The 19,247-nt window shown below is 33.2% G+C and overlaps 1 protein-coding gene across 1 annotated transcript in view; it reads right to left on the minus strand.

Annotated features, from left to right (window-relative positions):
* The window catches only part of SYCP1 (synaptonemal complex protein 1), a 116,953-nt gene that overhangs the window by 81,087 nt on the left and 16,619 nt on the right, over positions 1-19,247 (minus strand). The window contains exons 8-14 of the mRNA XM_077950631.1: positions 16,245-16,303; positions 14,975-15,044; positions 14,306-14,379; positions 12,916-13,024; positions 5,541-5,635; positions 4,861-5,045; positions 3,503-3,570 (exon numbers count right to left, since the gene is read on the minus strand). Of these exons, the coding sequence (XP_077806757.1) occupies positions 3,503-3,570; positions 4,861-5,045; positions 5,541-5,635; positions 12,916-13,024; positions 14,306-14,379; positions 14,975-15,044; positions 16,245-16,303 (660 nt within the window). The remainder of the gene's footprint in view (positions 1-3,502; positions 3,571-4,860; positions 5,046-5,540; positions 5,636-12,915; positions 13,025-14,305; positions 14,380-14,974; positions 15,045-16,244; positions 16,304-19,247) is intronic.

The raw sequence follows: 19,247 nt of genomic DNA on the forward strand, positions 1-19,247 counted from the left end.
AAAGTGTTTTGAGGATTGAAACTGCTGAGGAAATAATGGAAGACCACTTTAACCAAGATGTAAGCCTAAGAAAATACCATCAAGGAAGAATGTAAAGTGTAGCCAGGAAACAAAGAAGAAGGAGAGCTGTTGGGGTAAGAAAAGAGATTTTAAAGAAAGGTAAAGCAAACAGAAACTTAGTTAAATATAGCACGGGATGAATAAAGATTAGGACAAATGGGGGTAATGTGAAGCACGGATTGATGATTAATCTTACAAATACAATTTTGGTACCATTATGTTCTTTACATGCATCCTGAAATTCTAAAACCAAGAAAGAGAAAATGAGGAATTGAACTGTTCTAGGTCTGTGGAAATCAAGAAAAGGGAGATATTCAAATGATAGTTAAGAGGAACTTTTAAGTTAGTTATATTTTATGAGTTAGGTGTCAAGGAACACCAGATAACCAATTAGCAGTAAAGCATAAGGGAAAGAGAATAGTACAGAATATCCTTCAAGATTTCTGGTTTTGAGACTATATTGTCACCCAAAGAAGTTCAGTACCTATGTCATTGTTAATGCTACTTTCCTACACATGATGTTTCCTACACTCCTTCATCCTCTACAACTATCCGAAGCCTTAAAGCCTACTTTTAAATTTAAATCTACCTTTTCCATAAAGCCTTTTCCAACTATGCAGTACACATTGCTATCTTAGGCTTCCTCTTGGTATAAGTATTAACATACCTCCATCAATAAGAAATCTATAAGCATTCACCCAAAATATGTAAGTGTGTATAAAATATAAATGCATATTTATATTTACATAAGTGTATAATCAATGTTATAAATGTTTATAAATATAAATTTATAAAATATAAATATGTATTATAGTATTCATTATAAAACAAATTTAAAATATAAAAATAAATAAAAATAAAAATTCTAATATTTTCTTCCCTTTTCCTAAAGGAAATTTTGCTCACCCCTTCATTTTGGACACCATTACTATAAGGGTTTTATGTGTTTAACCTTTCTCCAACAATAATCAGAGATTTCTCAAAAGGATGGTATTTTACTTCTATACATTCCTACAACATCTAAGGCAATGCTAAAAAACATACATGGTTCTATTTCATAATTCTAGAATGCTTTTTTCAAATTTGCCAAAATATATTGCTCTACTATGAGAAAATCATATAATAATACAAAATAGCAGTCACTTAATTTCAATACTAGACTGAATTATTACAAATAAATATCCATTAAAGACATTTTAAGAAACAAAATTATTCCTTAGTCTAAGACATTAAATTAAACAATTCTAAAGAAAATAACTATAGGTATACAAAAATTAACTCAATGGATTAAAGACTTAAATGTAAGACCTAAAACCATAAAAAACCTAGAAGAAAACCTAGGTAATACCATTCCGGCCATAGGCATGGGCAAGGACTTTATGACTAAAGCACCAAAAGCAATGGCAACAAAAGCCAAAATTGATAAATAGGATCTAAACTAAAGAGATTCTGCACAGCCAAAGAAACCATCATCAGAGTGAACAGGTAACCTACAGAATGGGAGAAAATTTTTGCAATCTACCCATCTGACAAAGGGCTAATATCCAGAATCTACAAAGAGCTTAACAAGTTTACAAGAAAAAAAACAAAAAAAAACCATCAAAAAGTGGGCAGAGGATATGAACAGACACTTCTCAAAAGAAGACATTTATGCAGCCAACAGACATAGGAAAAAAGGCTCATCATCACTGGTCATCAGAGAAATGCAAATCAAAACTACAATGAGATACCATCTCACACCAGTTAGAATGGCGATCATTAAAAAGTCAGGAAACAACAGGTGCTGGAGAGGATGTGGAGAAATAGGAACACTTTTACACTGTGGTGGGAGTGTAAATTAGTTCAACCATTGTGGAAGACAGTGTGGCGATTCCTCAAGGATATAGAACTAGAAATACCATTTGACCCAGCAATCCCATTACTGGGTATATACCCAAAGGATTATAAATCATGCTACTATAAAGACACATGCACATGTATGTTTATTGCAGCACTATTCACAATAGCAAAGACTTGGAACCAATCCAAATGTCCATCAATAACAGACTCGATAAAGAAAATGAGGCACATATACACCATGGAATACCATGCAGCCATAAAAAAGGATGAATTCATGTCCTTTGCAGGGACATGGATGAAGCTGGAAACCATCATTCTCAGCAAAAATATCACAACGACAGAAAACCAAACACCGCATGTTCTCACTCATAAGTGAGAGTTGAACAATGAGAACACATGGACACAGGCAGGGGAACATCACACACCAGGACCTGTTGGGGGGTGGGGGGCTGGGGGAGGGATAGCATTAGGAGAAATACCTAATGTTAATGACGAGTTGAGGGGTGCAGCAAACCAATGTGGCACATGTATACCTACGTAACAAACCTATGTGTTATACACATGTACCCTAGAACTTAAAGCATAGTAATAATTTTTTTAAAGTAAGTATAGGTATATATAATGATTTAAAACAGTACTTTATGCTCGAAGGAGGAATAAAAAATGGAACGGTTTATATTATAACCTTTTTAATTTAAACTTATCCTAAGAAGATAAAATTATTTGCATTTGATAGTACAATTTTAGATGATAAAGGGTTAATCTATAGTGGAAAATTAAGCCTCACAAAAATAAGCATAAATATGGTCCAAAAGTTCATACGGTCCAAAACCTAACTACTTGTGAAATGTAAAGCACACATTTCAGATACTAGATAATATTTTAGTTGACAATTATTTTAATTATATAAGTAGTTAAATCTAATAATAAAGCTTACATAAAGTTATGAAAATATTTTATAAAATATTTGCCAATTCATGAATATTTTTAATTTATAAAAATTTTGTTTTCACTAAAATTGGAAAATATTTTATGCTTTGTAATTTTCTACATTTATAGATATGAAGATTTATGAATATGAAGCATAGGTTATTAGAATTATCTAATTACATGGCCATAAATTATAAAATAACTACTGTAGAGAATGTCTCTCTCTTTTGGCCATGAAAGTTGTTGAATTTTAATAATACCTATGATAAAATAGGATCACATTTTCCTGTGAATAGTACATAATCTAACACAACAAGCAATTAAATTTCAAAATTCAATTAAACAATAACAGACATTTCTCACTAAGAATTATTAAGGTCTCTGAATCCTAAAATAAAAAAAGCAGAATATCAACTTCTCTTAGTTGTATTCTGTTAGGAGCCTCAGTCCTCTCTTAGGCTCCCCACACTTCTAAATATCTATTAACTGCATAATAAAATAGTCTTTCTTAAGTTTTAAATTTTCTACCTTCAAATATTGAAATAAAAATATTATCAAGCAATCTCTACTGGCAAATGACAGAGAGGAAATTATATTTTATTTCAAAACAGTGTTTATGATTTTATAATAAGCTAGTATTATTAAGGAACACACATTATTCTCTAAGTCTTACCCAGTTCACTTGATTTCTTTTGAAGCTCCATGGTAAGTATTTTCAATTGATCTTCACTTTTTTCCAATCTTGTAAAATATATCATTTTCAATACAAAATATTATTTTAGTCAGAATTCATCTCATAACTAAAATTGGTGCAATTCAGCAACTGATACATCTTAAAATAGATTCACCCACTGGATTCTTAAACACTTATTAAGTACCTACTCTGTGCCATACAGTGTAACATTTTAAAATAAGATATTACTATTATAAATACATAATTGTATATTACTTTTATGTAATATACATATATATCTTAAAGCTTATGGTATAAGTTTTCTCTTAGCTGTTGATGATAATCAGATTAACACATCCTAGAACTCTGAAAGAGATTGAGTATGTAACTACTATTATACTGAATTCTGCCTTAGGAACAATATAATTATGAGAATATGTATAATTTGGTTAATTTCTCTGGCTTTCTGTTTCCTCAAAGTATAACACTGAGGTAATAGGGATAGATGAATCTTAGGTAACTTACCATTTTAAAAATGAAAAATCACTGCATAGGTCAATCAAAAATATGTAAATTAGGGGAGCTAGAAAGGCTAGTTTTCCCTCACCATGCACAAGCAATGGAGAAAAAATATTGGTAGGCCCCGGCTGTGGCTTCAGAGAGAAACGTGTTCTCCTTTATCCTACCAAACTTAATTAACCATAATGCTAGTGAGACAAAAAAATAATTATCTAGGCCTCCTAACAGCTTTATATAAATATTTCTTTAATATAAAGTAGTGAAAAATAGAGTCTTAACACTCAAGTGTTAGAAAAACCGCTATTTAGATGAAGTGAAAATACTAGTTTATTTTTTATGTAATCACATTTGTTAAACCATTTATTAAGTTAATAATTATATTAATTAAATTGATACAGAGTAATTGGTTAATTTAATAAACATAGAGTAGTACCTATACCAGGCTAGCTGCTAAACTTATAAATCAGAAAGGTCTACAGACCTCAGTAAGATAAACCCTACAGTCTAGAAGTTACTTCTAGGAAGTTAATAATAATCTACAGTCATTAAATAAATCACTGCATCAACCTTTCATGAGTTTATATATATAACTAAATTCTATGGCAAAGCACACATGGGAACTATCCTAGAGAACATCTTCTTTTACATCTTTTCCTAAGATATCTGTCTATCCAAAGAAACTTTTAAAATGTATTCCCACTTTATACATAAGAGACCTGACTATAGTTGTTATATGAATTATACATCAGTTGGCAATGCAAAGAAAATGGCATTGAATATTAAAAGTAAATTGTTTTTTATTCACTTATTTTATGTATTAAAAATAATATATATTTTACCTTTGCTGTTCTGTTCTCAATAATTCTTTCAAGCTGCAGATGGTAGTTTCAAATTCAGTAACCACAAATGAATGAGCAGCTCTAGCTTTATTAAATGCTTCCATTTGAGCTTCTTTTTCTTCAGTTAGCTGACAAATTGTTTTTGTTGCTATCTGTAAATCTTCCTCTAAAGCCTTTTGAGTACTCTAAATGAAATAAAGTATAAAATAAGAGCAATGATCCAAAGGCCTTAACCAAAAAAGCGGAACTTATCTGCTTCTATACATTTACTTCCCCTTTCCCACCCTCATATTTTCCTATTATTCCTCCTCCCTACCCTCAAATGCCCACCCACTACTCTTATTTCAATTCACTATTCTCCATATCCCACCTATAGTTCCAACTCCTCCATGGAGCCTTCCTAGCCAACCCAGCCATACTATTCTTTCAATTCTTAGAACTATTGATTTATTACCTAAACTACCCTGTTGGCACCTGTCCAGGGTCTTGTATCTTAATTATACTTTTGATGTGTTTTTATGCAATGTCTCTAAACTATAGCATTTTGCAGACTAGGATTGTGCCTTCTCTATCTATTTGAAACTCCAGGTCCTTGTACATTGTATTAGTATTTAATAAATATTTGTTGACTGAGTGATAGTGTGAGACTTATTACACATTACTGAGTTTTTAAATCATACCACACTTCTTTGTAATGACACTTTAATATCTTCTAGTTCTTTAGTCAAATGATGCTGCTTCTCAATTGATTGTTTTAAGTTTTCACTCTGTAATTCTAAAAGAGAAAGTTATAAATAGATCGTAATTAGCAGAAGATATATACCAAGAAAACTAATTATTATTTGTGACAATTAGTCTTTTTCCTCCATTAGATAATAGTACAAAATGAGGGGGAAATATGCAAATATAAACACACAAATATTGGTCACCATCAAGCTTTACTGACTTACCAAGACTGTTACCTCCCAATAACTCAAAAATAAATATTTAAGGATTTACATTTTTTAACACAAATTTTATTGATTGATTACTAATTTGGATATTCATAAAATGTAGAATAAAAAGAGTGGGTTTAAAACAATATTTAAATACTGCATGCAAAAGGAAAAGATACACACTAAAATATGAAAAGTAATTTATCTCCTGAGGGTAAAATTATTCATGATTTTATTTTCATTATTGATTATCTTGTTTTTTTATTTTTCAAAATATTCTCTTTATTTATTAAATGACAAATAAAAGCTTTTGACTCCACTTAAGAGCCCATTTTTAATAAATACTAAGTCTCAGGTACTAGTCTATATGGTTCATATTTATGCACTCATTTTTAAACATCATAAAAACAATAGAAAAAAGAAGTTCATTATATTCTCTGGATTCAAATTATACAGTTTCTTTTTACTAAGCTACCTGGCCTCGGGCATGATACTTAACCAGTCTGACTACTTTTCCCACCTGGAATATTAGAATAATGATAATTATTCATATTATGAAGAGTTACCTGCTGTTAGAAGTAAACAAGATAATGCAACTTAAAATGCTCAAGCACAGTGTCTAATCTATAATCAATAAATGATAACTGCTATTAACACGATAATAATGGTGATATATGGTAGAAACTGGACCTTAATATTCATGATAATTTACAGTATATTGGTCAGGCAGGCAAATAAACAATGATTGCGCTGATAGGTACTCACTAGAAGTTCTGCGAGTTTACATAGAGGAGACACCTAAGTCAAATAAGATCAGTCAGAGTTAGAGGTACAGGGAGATGGAGAAAGTTTAAAGACTTCCAGAAAGTAGCAGCTGAGTTGAAACATTTGAAAGACAGTAAGAATTAGCAAAGGTAATGGGAGTTAGGAGAGAAAAGGTCACAGGCAAGTGTAAGAGCATGGAACACAGAAGAGATAGAATGACACATTCTGGCATCTAAAGAAAATGTATTTTAGGAGCATAAGGCTTGAAGTATAACGAGTAAGTCACAGGAGATATGATTGGAAGGATAATAAGGACAAGATCATAACAGGACTTATATAACTTGTTCAGAGTCTTCTGGTTCATAATTCATGAAGACCATGCAAAACAATGAAGGATGTTAAGCAACAGAAGTATGTGCCAAGTTTATATTTTTAAAATTCCATTCTGAAAAACCTACATAGAATGAAAGGGTCATTGGTCCAACTCTGAGGAAAAAATAGAAAAAGTAAATCTGGGCCAGGCCCGGTGGCTCATGCCTGTAATCCCAGCACTTTGGGAGACCAAGGTGGGCAGATCACGAGGTCAGGAGTTCGAGACCATCCTGGCCAACATGGTGAAACCCCGTCTCTACTAAAAATACAAAAATTAGGTGGGCATGGTGGTGTGTGCCTGTAGTCCCAGCTACTGGGGAGGCTGAGGCAGGAGAATCACTTGAACCAGGGAGGCAGAGGTTGAGCAAGCCGAGATCACACCATTGCACTCCAGCCTGGTGACAGACTGAGACTCTGTCAAAAACAATAACAACAACAACAACAACAACAAAACAAAACAAAAAAATGAAAAAGTTAACCTGGAGAGAGGGAAATGTTGAGTAATGATTGTGGTGTCCATTATGATACTATTTCTTATGGTCTGGTAATAAATGTTTCCCCTGAAAAATCATAAGCACAAACTAGCCCTTAGTCATATATGGGAACAGAATGTATACTGCCAGAATGTTCAAAAGAGCTCCAAGCCAAAATTTAATTTGAAGTGCTCCTAAGTTTCCCCAGGATCCTAGAAAATGGAACATGCAAATTTTCTCCAGGCCTAATATACTGCTAATCCAGGCCTTAAAGAATTTACACAAATAAAGTTACATGACCTCACAATCAACAAACACAATGGGAAACAAAGCACCATGAACAGAGTCAGCAAAGTGAACAAAAGGCCAACTTAGATCTGCAAAGATTTCAGATTTTGGAATTATTGGTTATGAAACTTAAAAATAAGTATTATCACATACTTTGTAAACTAAAGGAAGATATCAGTAAATCAATAAAATTACTAGAAGTAATACATAAAATTGAAACTGAAAACTCCAAAGGGATAATGATGAGTTTTGTCATTTAAACACTCCTGTAAACGGGAATAAAAATTCAAGATCAAATATTAAGAATATTAAAGCATTAAGCTCCTGACAAAATAGGAATTTGCCAGGCCAAAAATGAAGAGAAAATAGAAACCTATAGAAGTAAGGTACCCACAAAACTTGTTTGTGCCCAAAGGGCATTTGCAAACCCTGGCAAAGTTGGACTTTTGGTTTAAAATATGATGGGATAAAGAATTTAAGATATATGAAAACCCAAAGACTACAGAGAGTAGAGAAAGTCTAAGAAGTAAACTTTTGTACAATAAATTGGGACAGTTTTGATGTAAGGAGCAAGCAAAAGTAAACCAACTCAGAGGCAGATTTGCAGCCCAGGTTGAAATCACCTGAGTGGTTCAGGACACCCCAAGCCTTCAAGCTGACTTAAGGTTGTCCCAAATGGATAGAAACACCATGTGCATGGGGGGGGGAAAAGCAAATCCTCCCAGGGGGATGTTAAGCAGGCCTTAACTTATTCCTATAAGTAATCTTTTTTTTTTCACGTAAAAAAATTGAGCATAAAGTCAAAAACAATAAGGCACACAAGCAAACAAGGCACTTTGACTAAAAACTATCATAAACAAGACAGAATGAGAATCACAAACATTTAAAATAAAAAATTATCAGAAAAGGAATATAAAATAGCTATGATTTGTATATTTAAAGAAAAGACAACCTTGAAAATAAGAATAGAAAACTAGATAAAGTAGAATGGCAGCTTAGAAAAAGAAAAATAACATCTTAAAATAAACATCTTAGTAACTAAAATTAAATGGAGGAATTTCATAATGTGTGAGAAATAAAAGAGAAGAAAATTAGTGAATTACAAGATAGGTAAAAAGAAATTATCTAGGATAAGGTATAGAAAGGCAAAACTGTTGAAATAGGAAAAAGAGATTAAGAGTCAAAGAAGAATTAGAAAATTAATGTAGGTTTTTACTTTGGTTTCGGGTTTGGTTTGTTTGTTTTGTTTGTTTGTTTGTTTGTTTGTTTTGAGACAGGGTCTCACTCTGCCACCCAGGCTGGAGTGCAATGGAGCAATCATAGCTCACTGTAACCTCAAACTCCTGGGCTCAAGTGATCCTTCCACCTTAGCCTCCCAAGAAGCAACATGGGTTTTTTCCCTCAACATTTTTTTCTTACTCAGAAAATGAGGAAACAGAAAGTAGAGTAAATACAATATCTGAAGAGATTATTGTTGAGAATTTCCAAGACACAATAGTAACAGACAGTAATTTATAGATTGAAGAAGTTATTAAACAAAACTAAGCCTATGAGTAAACATATTATACTGTAAATGCTAAAAATCAAAGATGAAGAAAATCTGAAAAGATACTACTGACTTCTTAAAACCAACATAGTAAGCCAGGTGTGGTGGTTCACATCTGTAATCTCAGGACTTTGTGAAGCCAAGGCAGGAGGATTGCTTGAGCCCAGGAGTTTGAGACCATCCTGGGCAACATAGTGAGACCCTGTCTCCACAAAAAATTTTAAAATTAGCCAGGTGTAGTGGCATCTGCCCGTATCCCATTTACTCGGGAGGCTGAGTTGGGAGGATCACTTGAGGCCATGATTGTCCCACTGCACTCCAGCCTGGGCAACAGAGCGAGACTCCATCTCGAAAAAAAAAAAAAAGAAAGAAAGAATGAAAGTAAAATAATACCTTCCATGTGCTAAAAGAAATGTCTAAAAATAACATATGGTGTGCCAACCTAGAAAGACATATCATGCAAACATATCCTTTATGGATGAGAATGAATAAATAAATTTTCAGACAAATGGAATCTCTGACAGCTAATCACAAACATATTCTCACTAAAGGAGATTTTAAATATTCCTATTTTAAACAGAAAGAAAATGATCTGAACGAAAAGTTTAAGATACAAAAAAAAAAACAGCAAAGAAATTGAAAAAAAAATACATGGGTAAAATGAAATAAATACTGTCTGTATAAAACAGTAATAATAATGTCCTGTCTATAGAACTAAAATACACCTATTGTAGCACTATTCACAATAGCAGCAATATGGAATCAACTGGTGTTCATCAACAGATGACTGGATAAAGAAATGTATACATACATATATATATATATACACACACACACAAATTGGAATACTGTTCAGCCACAAGAAATAATGAAATCATGTAAAATATTATTGTTATCTACTTAATTTTTGATAATTAATACTCTTTAGGAACCAACTATTATTAGCAAGTGACAAAATAAATTAGGTAATAACAAGCAAACATTAAAAAGAAAAACAAAAATTAGCCGATCATAATTAATTTAAATGAATATTTCTAGGCAGGGTGGAGTAGTTAGTAGCATACCAACTCTCACGCTGGAAACAACCAAAAACGGCAGAATGACATAAAAGGACTAAATGGGCTAAGATTCTTAAAAGAAAATGCTGAAAGTGAACTGATAAAGTACAACTGATATCTGCCGATCTGGGTATAAACAAAAGACTAAGATGTTGTCTTAAACCAGGCAGAGAGGCCTGTTGCTAAGGAACAGAAAAGCCAGCTTACTTTTGAGACGTCTCAAAGAGCTAAAGAAACAAAATTGAAGACTTGAAAAACCTTATATACTTGGCCAGTTTCCTTTCATTTAGCTCAGTCTCTAACTGGATTCAGATAATCAACCCAACACACACCCAATTTCTCTCTAGCAGAGAAAAGACAACATCTTCGGGAAGCTCCAAGATTTTTCTTATTACAATGTACAGAATTTAATTTTAAAAATTACTGGGCACACCAAAGGATAAGAACAAATGCCCAAACAGCAAAATTAAAAAGTAAAAGTAAAAAGAAAGAAAATCAAATAGTGGTTGCCAGAAGCTGCAGGAAGAAGGGAATGGAATGCTATTTTTTAATGGGTACAGAGTTTCCATTTTGCAAGATGAAGAGTTCTTGGATGGTGAGTTCTTGGAGAAGACAGATGGTGGTTATGGTTGAATAACAATGTGAACATACTTAATGCTACAGAACTGGACACTTAAATATTATTAACGTGGTAAATTTTATGTCACACATATTTTACCACAGTTTTAAAAAAGAAACAACAGAAATAAACCAACAGATGAGACATATATTAAAATAAACAGAGAATAGCTATAAAGTATCAATGATGAATATATATTTAAGAGGTGAAAAATGAGATTTTTAAAAGAGGAGAAAACTTAACCAGAGAATTGAACTCTTAAGTAATCAAATGGAAACTTCAAAATGAAAAATATATGATTCATTTAAAGTAAAGAATTCAGTAGATGGGTTTAAAGCAAATTAGACATATCACAGGCAGGATCAGATAACAGATTAGTAAAAAATATCCACACTGAACACAGAGAAAAATAAGCAGAAGATACACACATATGGGAAACAATGAAAAATCACTTAAATGAACACATTTCAGTGGGTATGAGTCTACAGAAATCATATAGAATTATAGTTATGTATTACTTTTTTCAGTTTATATGATAAGATTAAATATTATTTCATTCATCCAACTATTGAACTCATATTATATGCATAACAATATACTAGGCACTATAGTTACAAAGATATTTAAAACCCAATCCTTCCTCAAGACACTCCTAGTCACAGGGGACAGACAAACAGGTAATGCTTACGCCATTACTAAGAATTTAGCCAACAGACGTGGGGTGGAGAGAAGAGATTCATTTTGAGTAGAGGTAGTAGCCAAAAGCATGGGGTGGGATTGAAAGATCACAAAATATAAGTGAAGTTAAATTATTTCAATATATCTGGAGAATATCACATAGTGATGACAGTAAGATGAAATTAGCAGGTATAGATTGGCAGAAACCAGATAATCATTTGCCATATGAAGAAAAGAGAACGTTTTGAAGAACAGTAAAACATAAGATCTCTATAATGTTCTGCAAGGTGCATGGTGTTTCACAAACACTATGCCTTCTAAGTGTCCTGCCTTTTGGAAAAGTTTGAAAAATATTCACTAATAAGAGAGTCTAAACATGACACTACACTCAGGATCCTTCATAAAGGGATCCAAATCTTTTACAATTTCATCTGCCTGAGTTCAATAAGATATTGCCACACCAGTCAGTTTACTAAAAATATACCCTAACATTTCTACTTCCATGACTTGCACAAGCCATTTATTCCACCTATATTGTCTCCTCCAGTTCACTGTCTAGTAAACTTTTAAACAGTTCAACAGTTTTTTCCTACTGCCTTTCTACAGGTCTCTGTCTGGGAAAAATCAGTAACTCTCTCCATCGTGCTCCCATACGATTTGTTCATTCAAAAAATAATTTTTGCTAGGCACAGTGGCTCATGCCTGTAATCCCAGAACTTTGGGAGGTTGAGACAGGTGGACTACCTGAGGTCAGGAGTTCAAGATCAGCCTGGGCAACATGGTGAAACCCTGTCTCCAAGAAAATACAAAAATTAGCCGGGCGTGGTGGTACACACCTGTAGTCCCAGCTACTAGGGAGGCTCAGACAGGAGAATCACTTGAACTCAGGAGGCAGAGGTTGCAGTGAGCCAAGATTGTGCCACTGCACCCCAGCCTGGGTGATAGAGTGGGACTCCATCTCAAAAAATAATAATATTATTAATTTTGAGTGTCTTATATGTGCCAGGCACTGTTCTCGACACTTGGAATGCAACAAACAGTTTCAAGTCAGTGAACAAAAAAGACAAGGTCTCTATCTTTGTGGAGCATATAGTTGAAACATTTGAAAAAGGTAAGAGCATGGAAAAGGGAAAAGAAGAGTATATGTATTTTACAAAAGCTTCCCAGATTAATCTATTATGCCCTCCTCCAACAAAACCAACTCAGATTGAGAATTACAGTACTAGAAAGCATTAAAACAAACTTGTAATGAAAGCCAACATTTCGAACATAACAAGAGGAATACATAAGGTACATTATATTATCTTATATAAATTCTTACTTGTCTTTTCCTCTAATTGATTAACTTTATCTCTGGATTCCTCTAGCAGAAACGTTAAATCTTTCATTTTATTTTCTTTCTCAGAGATTTGGATCAATAGTAGTGACACCTAAAATATTTAAATAATACATTATCAATATAAAAAGTTAAATATGACACCTTAACATTCATAATACCTACAATTATTTTATGTACTTGTCTACATGTTTTTCAGCTGGTCCACTTAACCCTCCCACACTGGTACTCTACTCCCTGGCAGCCAATGTAGTCAGAGAACTGGCCCTAATATCTTTGTAAGAGACAGTGGCATATCAAATTGAAAAAGGCAATCTCTAAACATGGGTATTCCAGGCACAGGGATGGGTGGGGGTATATATAATGGAAAAATCAACATATATAATGGTAAGATTCAGTCTGTCTTTGCTATCCTGCCCAATCCAGCTCCAGAATGCCATCAGCCAAGTTTGTATCCGCAAGCAAGAATTTAGAAAGCCCCAGCAAAAAAAAATTGTTACAAATAACGACATTTAGGAGTCCTCAGTAAAAGCACTAGCTGGCCATGCCATCATTTTAGAAGGAAGCCCAACAATCTGTAAGCTCTGCCCATGCACCTAGAACACCAAAAAGCGTTTTAGTACTTCACTCTATTTTTGTGGTTTTTATTATCCTCTCTGTACTGTGAATTAATTTTTTAAATTATTAAGTAGATATCCCTGTTAACCAGGTTAGAAGACATCTTGTGGCAAATCAGACAAGAAAAACTGCAAATATAGTGAGAAATAGAAAAGGATTCTATTATATATATTGCTTTCCATTTGGGAAGCAAAAGACTTGAAACTGATAGAGATGGCATAATAATAATCTGAAACATTCTTGTGAATGCCAAAGGATATAGAGTTAACATTTTCAAGTCTTCCACTACGTGACATTAATATAAAAAAGCATCTGTGTCTTGTTTTCTTAGGCTAAAAAAGAAAAAAGAAAGAAGCAACAGAATATTTTAGTTCCTCTTCATTGGTATTATGAATAGCACATTTCAAAACAAACTGCAAAATGTAAGTTGAGTAGTCAATGATCATTTATACATTTTATGAAGTTTTTGTCTGAACAAAATTTCTCACAAAATAATATATTTTGAGGCAATATCCTATTACTGATATAAATATTATAGAATAATTGATTAAAACGCAAAAAAAGCTAGAGTGAGTACATATTTGAGTCAACAAAAATTAAGTGAATCTAAAGGTTAAATATTTAGATATGTATAATACTAAAATTCTCTCATAGGAATTTATCATACATTCAGCAAATATAAACTTCTTTTGAAATTTTAAGTAGTTAATGAATTAGCAAATATAAAGAATACAAAGAGTTTTTTTTTTTAAAAAACCTGCTTTTCCTTGTCATTTACTTCCTTCTTGTATTCTTGTTCAAGGTGTTGGATTTTTTCATAATCTTCCTTTACTTTAAAAATAAAACAAATATACTGTAATGTCATAACATAATTGTATCACATTTCTATTACAAACAAAATTTAAAGTTTATTTCACCTCTTTATCTCTAAATTATATTAAACTCTAAAAGTTTGTAATGGGTTAAAATTGCTGTTTTCTTCCTTATTTTCTGTTTAGTAAAATACTAAATATAAATAATATCAGTTATAATAACCTAAAATTTTACAATTCTTATATATAAAAGTTTATCCTCTAAAACACACTAATCTGAAACAACAGGCTTTAAGTAGATATAATATGATATATATAAAATTATTTTAACATGCATACTATACCAAGATATGTAAAAAGAGACCAAATCACATTTCTAAAAAAAATAAAATTAGTTTGATTTCATGAAAGACATAGTTTTAAAGCCCAAAACTATTTTTAACAAATATTAATTCCCTGCCACATTCCACAAGATTTAGAGGGCTTACAGAAATAAAGAAAATAGAAAATAGTTGAGAGCATCAGGCTAAAGAGATGAAAACATTAATGGAATCCAATAAAAATATAAATAGCAAAACAGTAATATAAAAATTAAGTAAGATCCCTATCCCTACACTTAAAATGCATTTCCAGTCTGGAATTCTCAGCTTGCACACGAAGTTCCTCAAAAGCTGTTACCATTTTCTGAAATATAAAGTTTAACTTTTAAGAATCACACTTAGATTTTTTCAAATAGCTTTCTTCAAACTATGAAAATATTATCAAATTTGTATCATGTGATCATTAAATTTAAAACCACACAATTTGGAATAATTAAAAATTGTAATTTGAATTACTTACTAAAAATGTATTAAGAGGGCCTTATGTTAGTTTCCCAAATGCTTAAATGCACTGGCAACATGTTATACAATACAAAACAGCAGCAAATGGATTGTTGGTACACCAGCCATTTACTTAATAGCATGTATCAAAATCTGTAATTTCATATTTATTTGTGCTTATTTATTTATGTCTTCTCCACTAAAGTGAGGCCTCTCAACATGAATCCGAAGTTACACTTCCATCATCTGGCAGCATGTGTTCATTCAGCTTTCAACAAATCTTGCTTTGTAAAATCAGGTTAATTAATTAATTAATTAATTACTGAGTGCCTATTATGTGCCAGGAACTGTTTTAGGCAATAGGGATAGAAGACAAAGTCTCTACCCTACTGGGACTTATAATAAAGTGTAAAAAAGAATGCAAATACACACACACACACATATATATATCAAATAAATGCCAAGTAGCTTTATGTGTTCTTAAGAAAAGTTAAATTAGGTGGATATATATAGAATAATCAAATAGAAATTTTAGATAAAGTATTAAGGGGAGAATAACAAAAAAAGAAAAATGAACTTTAGAAATGTGTATAAGACCTTAGATATAAAAGTTCTGGAAAAGGTACAAATTCAAAGAAGCACCATCAGAAAGAGCTTAGCAAATTTGAGAAACATAAAAGAGTGACTATAGCAGAAAAGCAAAGTGAAGAATGACAGGAGACGAGATAACAAAGGTAAACAGAAGCCAGACACAGATGAATAATACTTTATCTGTTTTCAAATTAATGGTTATGTATAACAATGTGCTGATTTCTGACAAGAGTCAGCAAATATTTGATAAATTAAGTGATGTCACTAACATATAAATCAAAAAGCTACTACATAACAAAACATTAATGCTCATAGTATAGAACCTTAGGAATTTTATTAGTGATACAATAATATATCAACAAATAAATAATAATCTTTTCAGTAAGAATAGTTGTCCATATGTTTGTGGTAATCACTATAATTTGCTTAGAAATTTCTATGTTTAAAATACTCAGATTTCATTAACACTCACCTCAATGTTATTATTTAGATCCATATAAACTTGCCTGGTTTCTTCCCGTTCATATTCATCTGTTGTTAATATAAAAATTTCAAAATTAAATTTTAAAATAAGATATCAACAAGATAATGCTCAAAATGCCTCCGGAAAACATTAAAATATTTAAAATTCTGTGTTAATGATGAACATTGGGTTATCTAAATCATTACTGGGTCTTTTTAAGTTGCATCAAAAGTTGTTTGGGTCCAGTCTGATGTGAAGAATCTTAGAAGTCACTGCTCCATCCTAATGACAAGTAAAAAGCTAAACAAACTAAAAAATTAACAACTCTTCTCAAATCTTAAGAGAAGTAAAGTCGCGGGGCAAACTACCCCAAAATCGGAGAGACAGGCAAACACAGAGAGAATCATAACTTACCAGGGCAGAAACCCATGAGCAGAAAACTCTGTGGGCACCAGAGTCAGGGAAAGAAAACCTGAACTATAATTGATGCATTGCTGGAAATTCAGTGTAAACAAATCTGAGAGATACACTCTGTGGAAACTGGGTGTGGTGGCTCATGCCTGTAATCTTAGCACTTTGAGAGGCGGAAGTTGGCACATTGCTTGATGCCAGGAGTTCAAGACCACCCTGGTCAATGTGGTAAAACCCCATCTCTACTAAAAATACAAAAATTCTCCAAGCATGGTAGCACATGCCTACAGTCCCAGCTACTCATAAGGCTAAAACATGAGAATCGCTTGAACCCAGGAGGCAGAGGTTGCGGTGAGCTGGGCAACAGAGCAAGACTCTATCTCAAAAAAATAAAAATAATAAAACCTCTATGGAGAACCAGTCATCAGAGAGGGCCCAGATTCTTGTGAGTTTTACCTTCTGGAGCTCTACCAGGTTTCTCACAATGAATATAGGAAAAACATCCCCTTGTGCTTCTGGCAGGAAAAGCCATTTTGAACTATGCCAATGTGTCCTGTTCTTAACAAGGCCTCCCTTGGGAGAGAAAAATCTGTTGGAAATTTGTCAGAGCCTAACTAACCTGGGGGAAGGGAAATACCCAATTCCAGACAGCTCTAGTCCTCCATGTGAAGTAAGGAAAATATCCAACTCCATCCCCCTCTAGCCTTCCACATGGAAAATGGGAAATTCCCAACTGCAGCCCACTCTACCCACCCCGTCCCATCTAAGGAGGAGCGGGATGCAAGGGCTGAGAAGTATTTATGAAGTTCATAGTCTGGAGGCAAAAATTTGCTGAAAAACTGAGACCTAACCACAGGTCTATAGAACACTCCTCCCCCTATACTTTACCAGCACATTACAACAATTCCTTTACCCAGTACATCATGTGTAGCTATCCAAAACAATAAAAATACAAGCATACTAAAAGGCAAAAAATACACTTTGACAAGACAAGACAAGCATCAGAACCAGACTCCAATACAATTAAGGATGTCAGAATTATCCCAGACCAGTAATTTAGAACAACTGTGATTGATATACTAAGGGCTCTAATGGATAAAGTAGACATCACACAAGAATAGATAAGCAATTTAAAGAGATAGGTGAAAATTCTAAGAATGACTCAAAACATAAATGCTACAGCTCAAAACCACTGTAACAGAAATGAAGGGCTTGTGGGTGTGGGGGCTCAGGCCCATAATCCCAGTCACTCGGAAGCCTCAGGCAGGATGATTACTTGAGGCCAGGAGTTGGAGACCAGCCTAGACAACATAGAAAGACCTTGTCTCTAAAAAAAAATAAAACGAATAAATGAAGGGCTTATTAGTAGACTAGACACAGCTGAGGAAAGAAATCTTTGAAGTTGAAGATATTTCAACAGAAACCTCAAAAACTGAAAGGCAAAGAGAGAAAAGACTAGAAAGGACAGAACAGAATATCCAAGAACTGTGAGACAACTACGAAAAGTAGTTGTGAATGGGAATACCGGAAGGAGAAGAAAGAAAAAATGGAACATAAAAAAAATATATTTGTAACAATAATGACTGAGAATTTCCCCTAAGTTAATGTCAGACACCAAATCACAGATCCAGGAAGCTCAGAGAACAGAAAGCAGGATAAATGCCAAAAACACTATACCCATGCATATTACATTCAAACTACAGAAAATCAAAGATAAAGCTAGAGGAAAAAAACATTTTACCTATAGAGGAGCAAAAAGAAAGATTATATCTGACTTCTCCTCAGAAACCATGCAGGCAAGAATAGAATGGAGTAAAATATTTAAAATGTTGAGAGGGAAAAAAAAAGCAACACAGAATTCTGTAATTTGAGAAACTATCCTTCAAAAGTGAAGAAATAAAGACTTTCTCTGACAAAAGTTGACAGAATGTGTTGCCAGCAGACCTGCCTTCCAAGAAATGTTAAAAGAAATTATTTAAAGAGAAAGAAAATGGTTTAGAAATTCAGATCTCTATTAAAAAAAAAAAAAAAGAGCAACAGCTGGTCTCAGTGGCTCACACCTGTAATCCCAGTGCTTTGGGAGGCTGAGGTGGGAAAATCACTTGAGGCCAGAAGTTCATAGCAAGACCCCATCTCTACCAAAAAAAAAAAAAAACAAACAAACAAAAAGAAAGAAAGAAAAAAAGAGCATCAACGCAGAAATAAGTGAAGGCTAAATAACTTTTATTTTTCTTATTCTTAATTGGTCTAACATATAAGTTTGTCAAAAATAGTAATATCTACAACGGGCCGGGCACAGTGGCTCACGCCTGTAATCCCAGCACTTTAGGAGGCCAAGGCAGGTGGATCACTGGAGGTCAGGAGTTTGAGACCAGCCTGGCCAACATGGCAAAACTCCATCTCTACTAAACATACAAAAGTTAGCAGGGTGTCATGGCACATGCCTGTAATCCCAGCTACTCAGGAGGCTGAGACAGGAGAATCACTTGAACCCAGGAGGCAGAGGTTGCAGTGAGCCAGGATCATGCCACTGCACTCCAGCCTGGGCAACAGAATGAGACTCTGCCTCAAAAAAACAAAACAAAACAAAAAATAGCAACA

The sequence above is a fragment of the Macaca mulatta genome, chromosome 1 (assembly GCF_049350105.2).
Source record: "Macaca mulatta isolate MMU2019108-1 chromosome 1, T2T-MMU8v2.0, whole genome shotgun sequence".
Taxonomy (NCBI): domain Eukaryota; kingdom Metazoa; phylum Chordata; class Mammalia; order Primates; family Cercopithecidae; genus Macaca; species Macaca mulatta.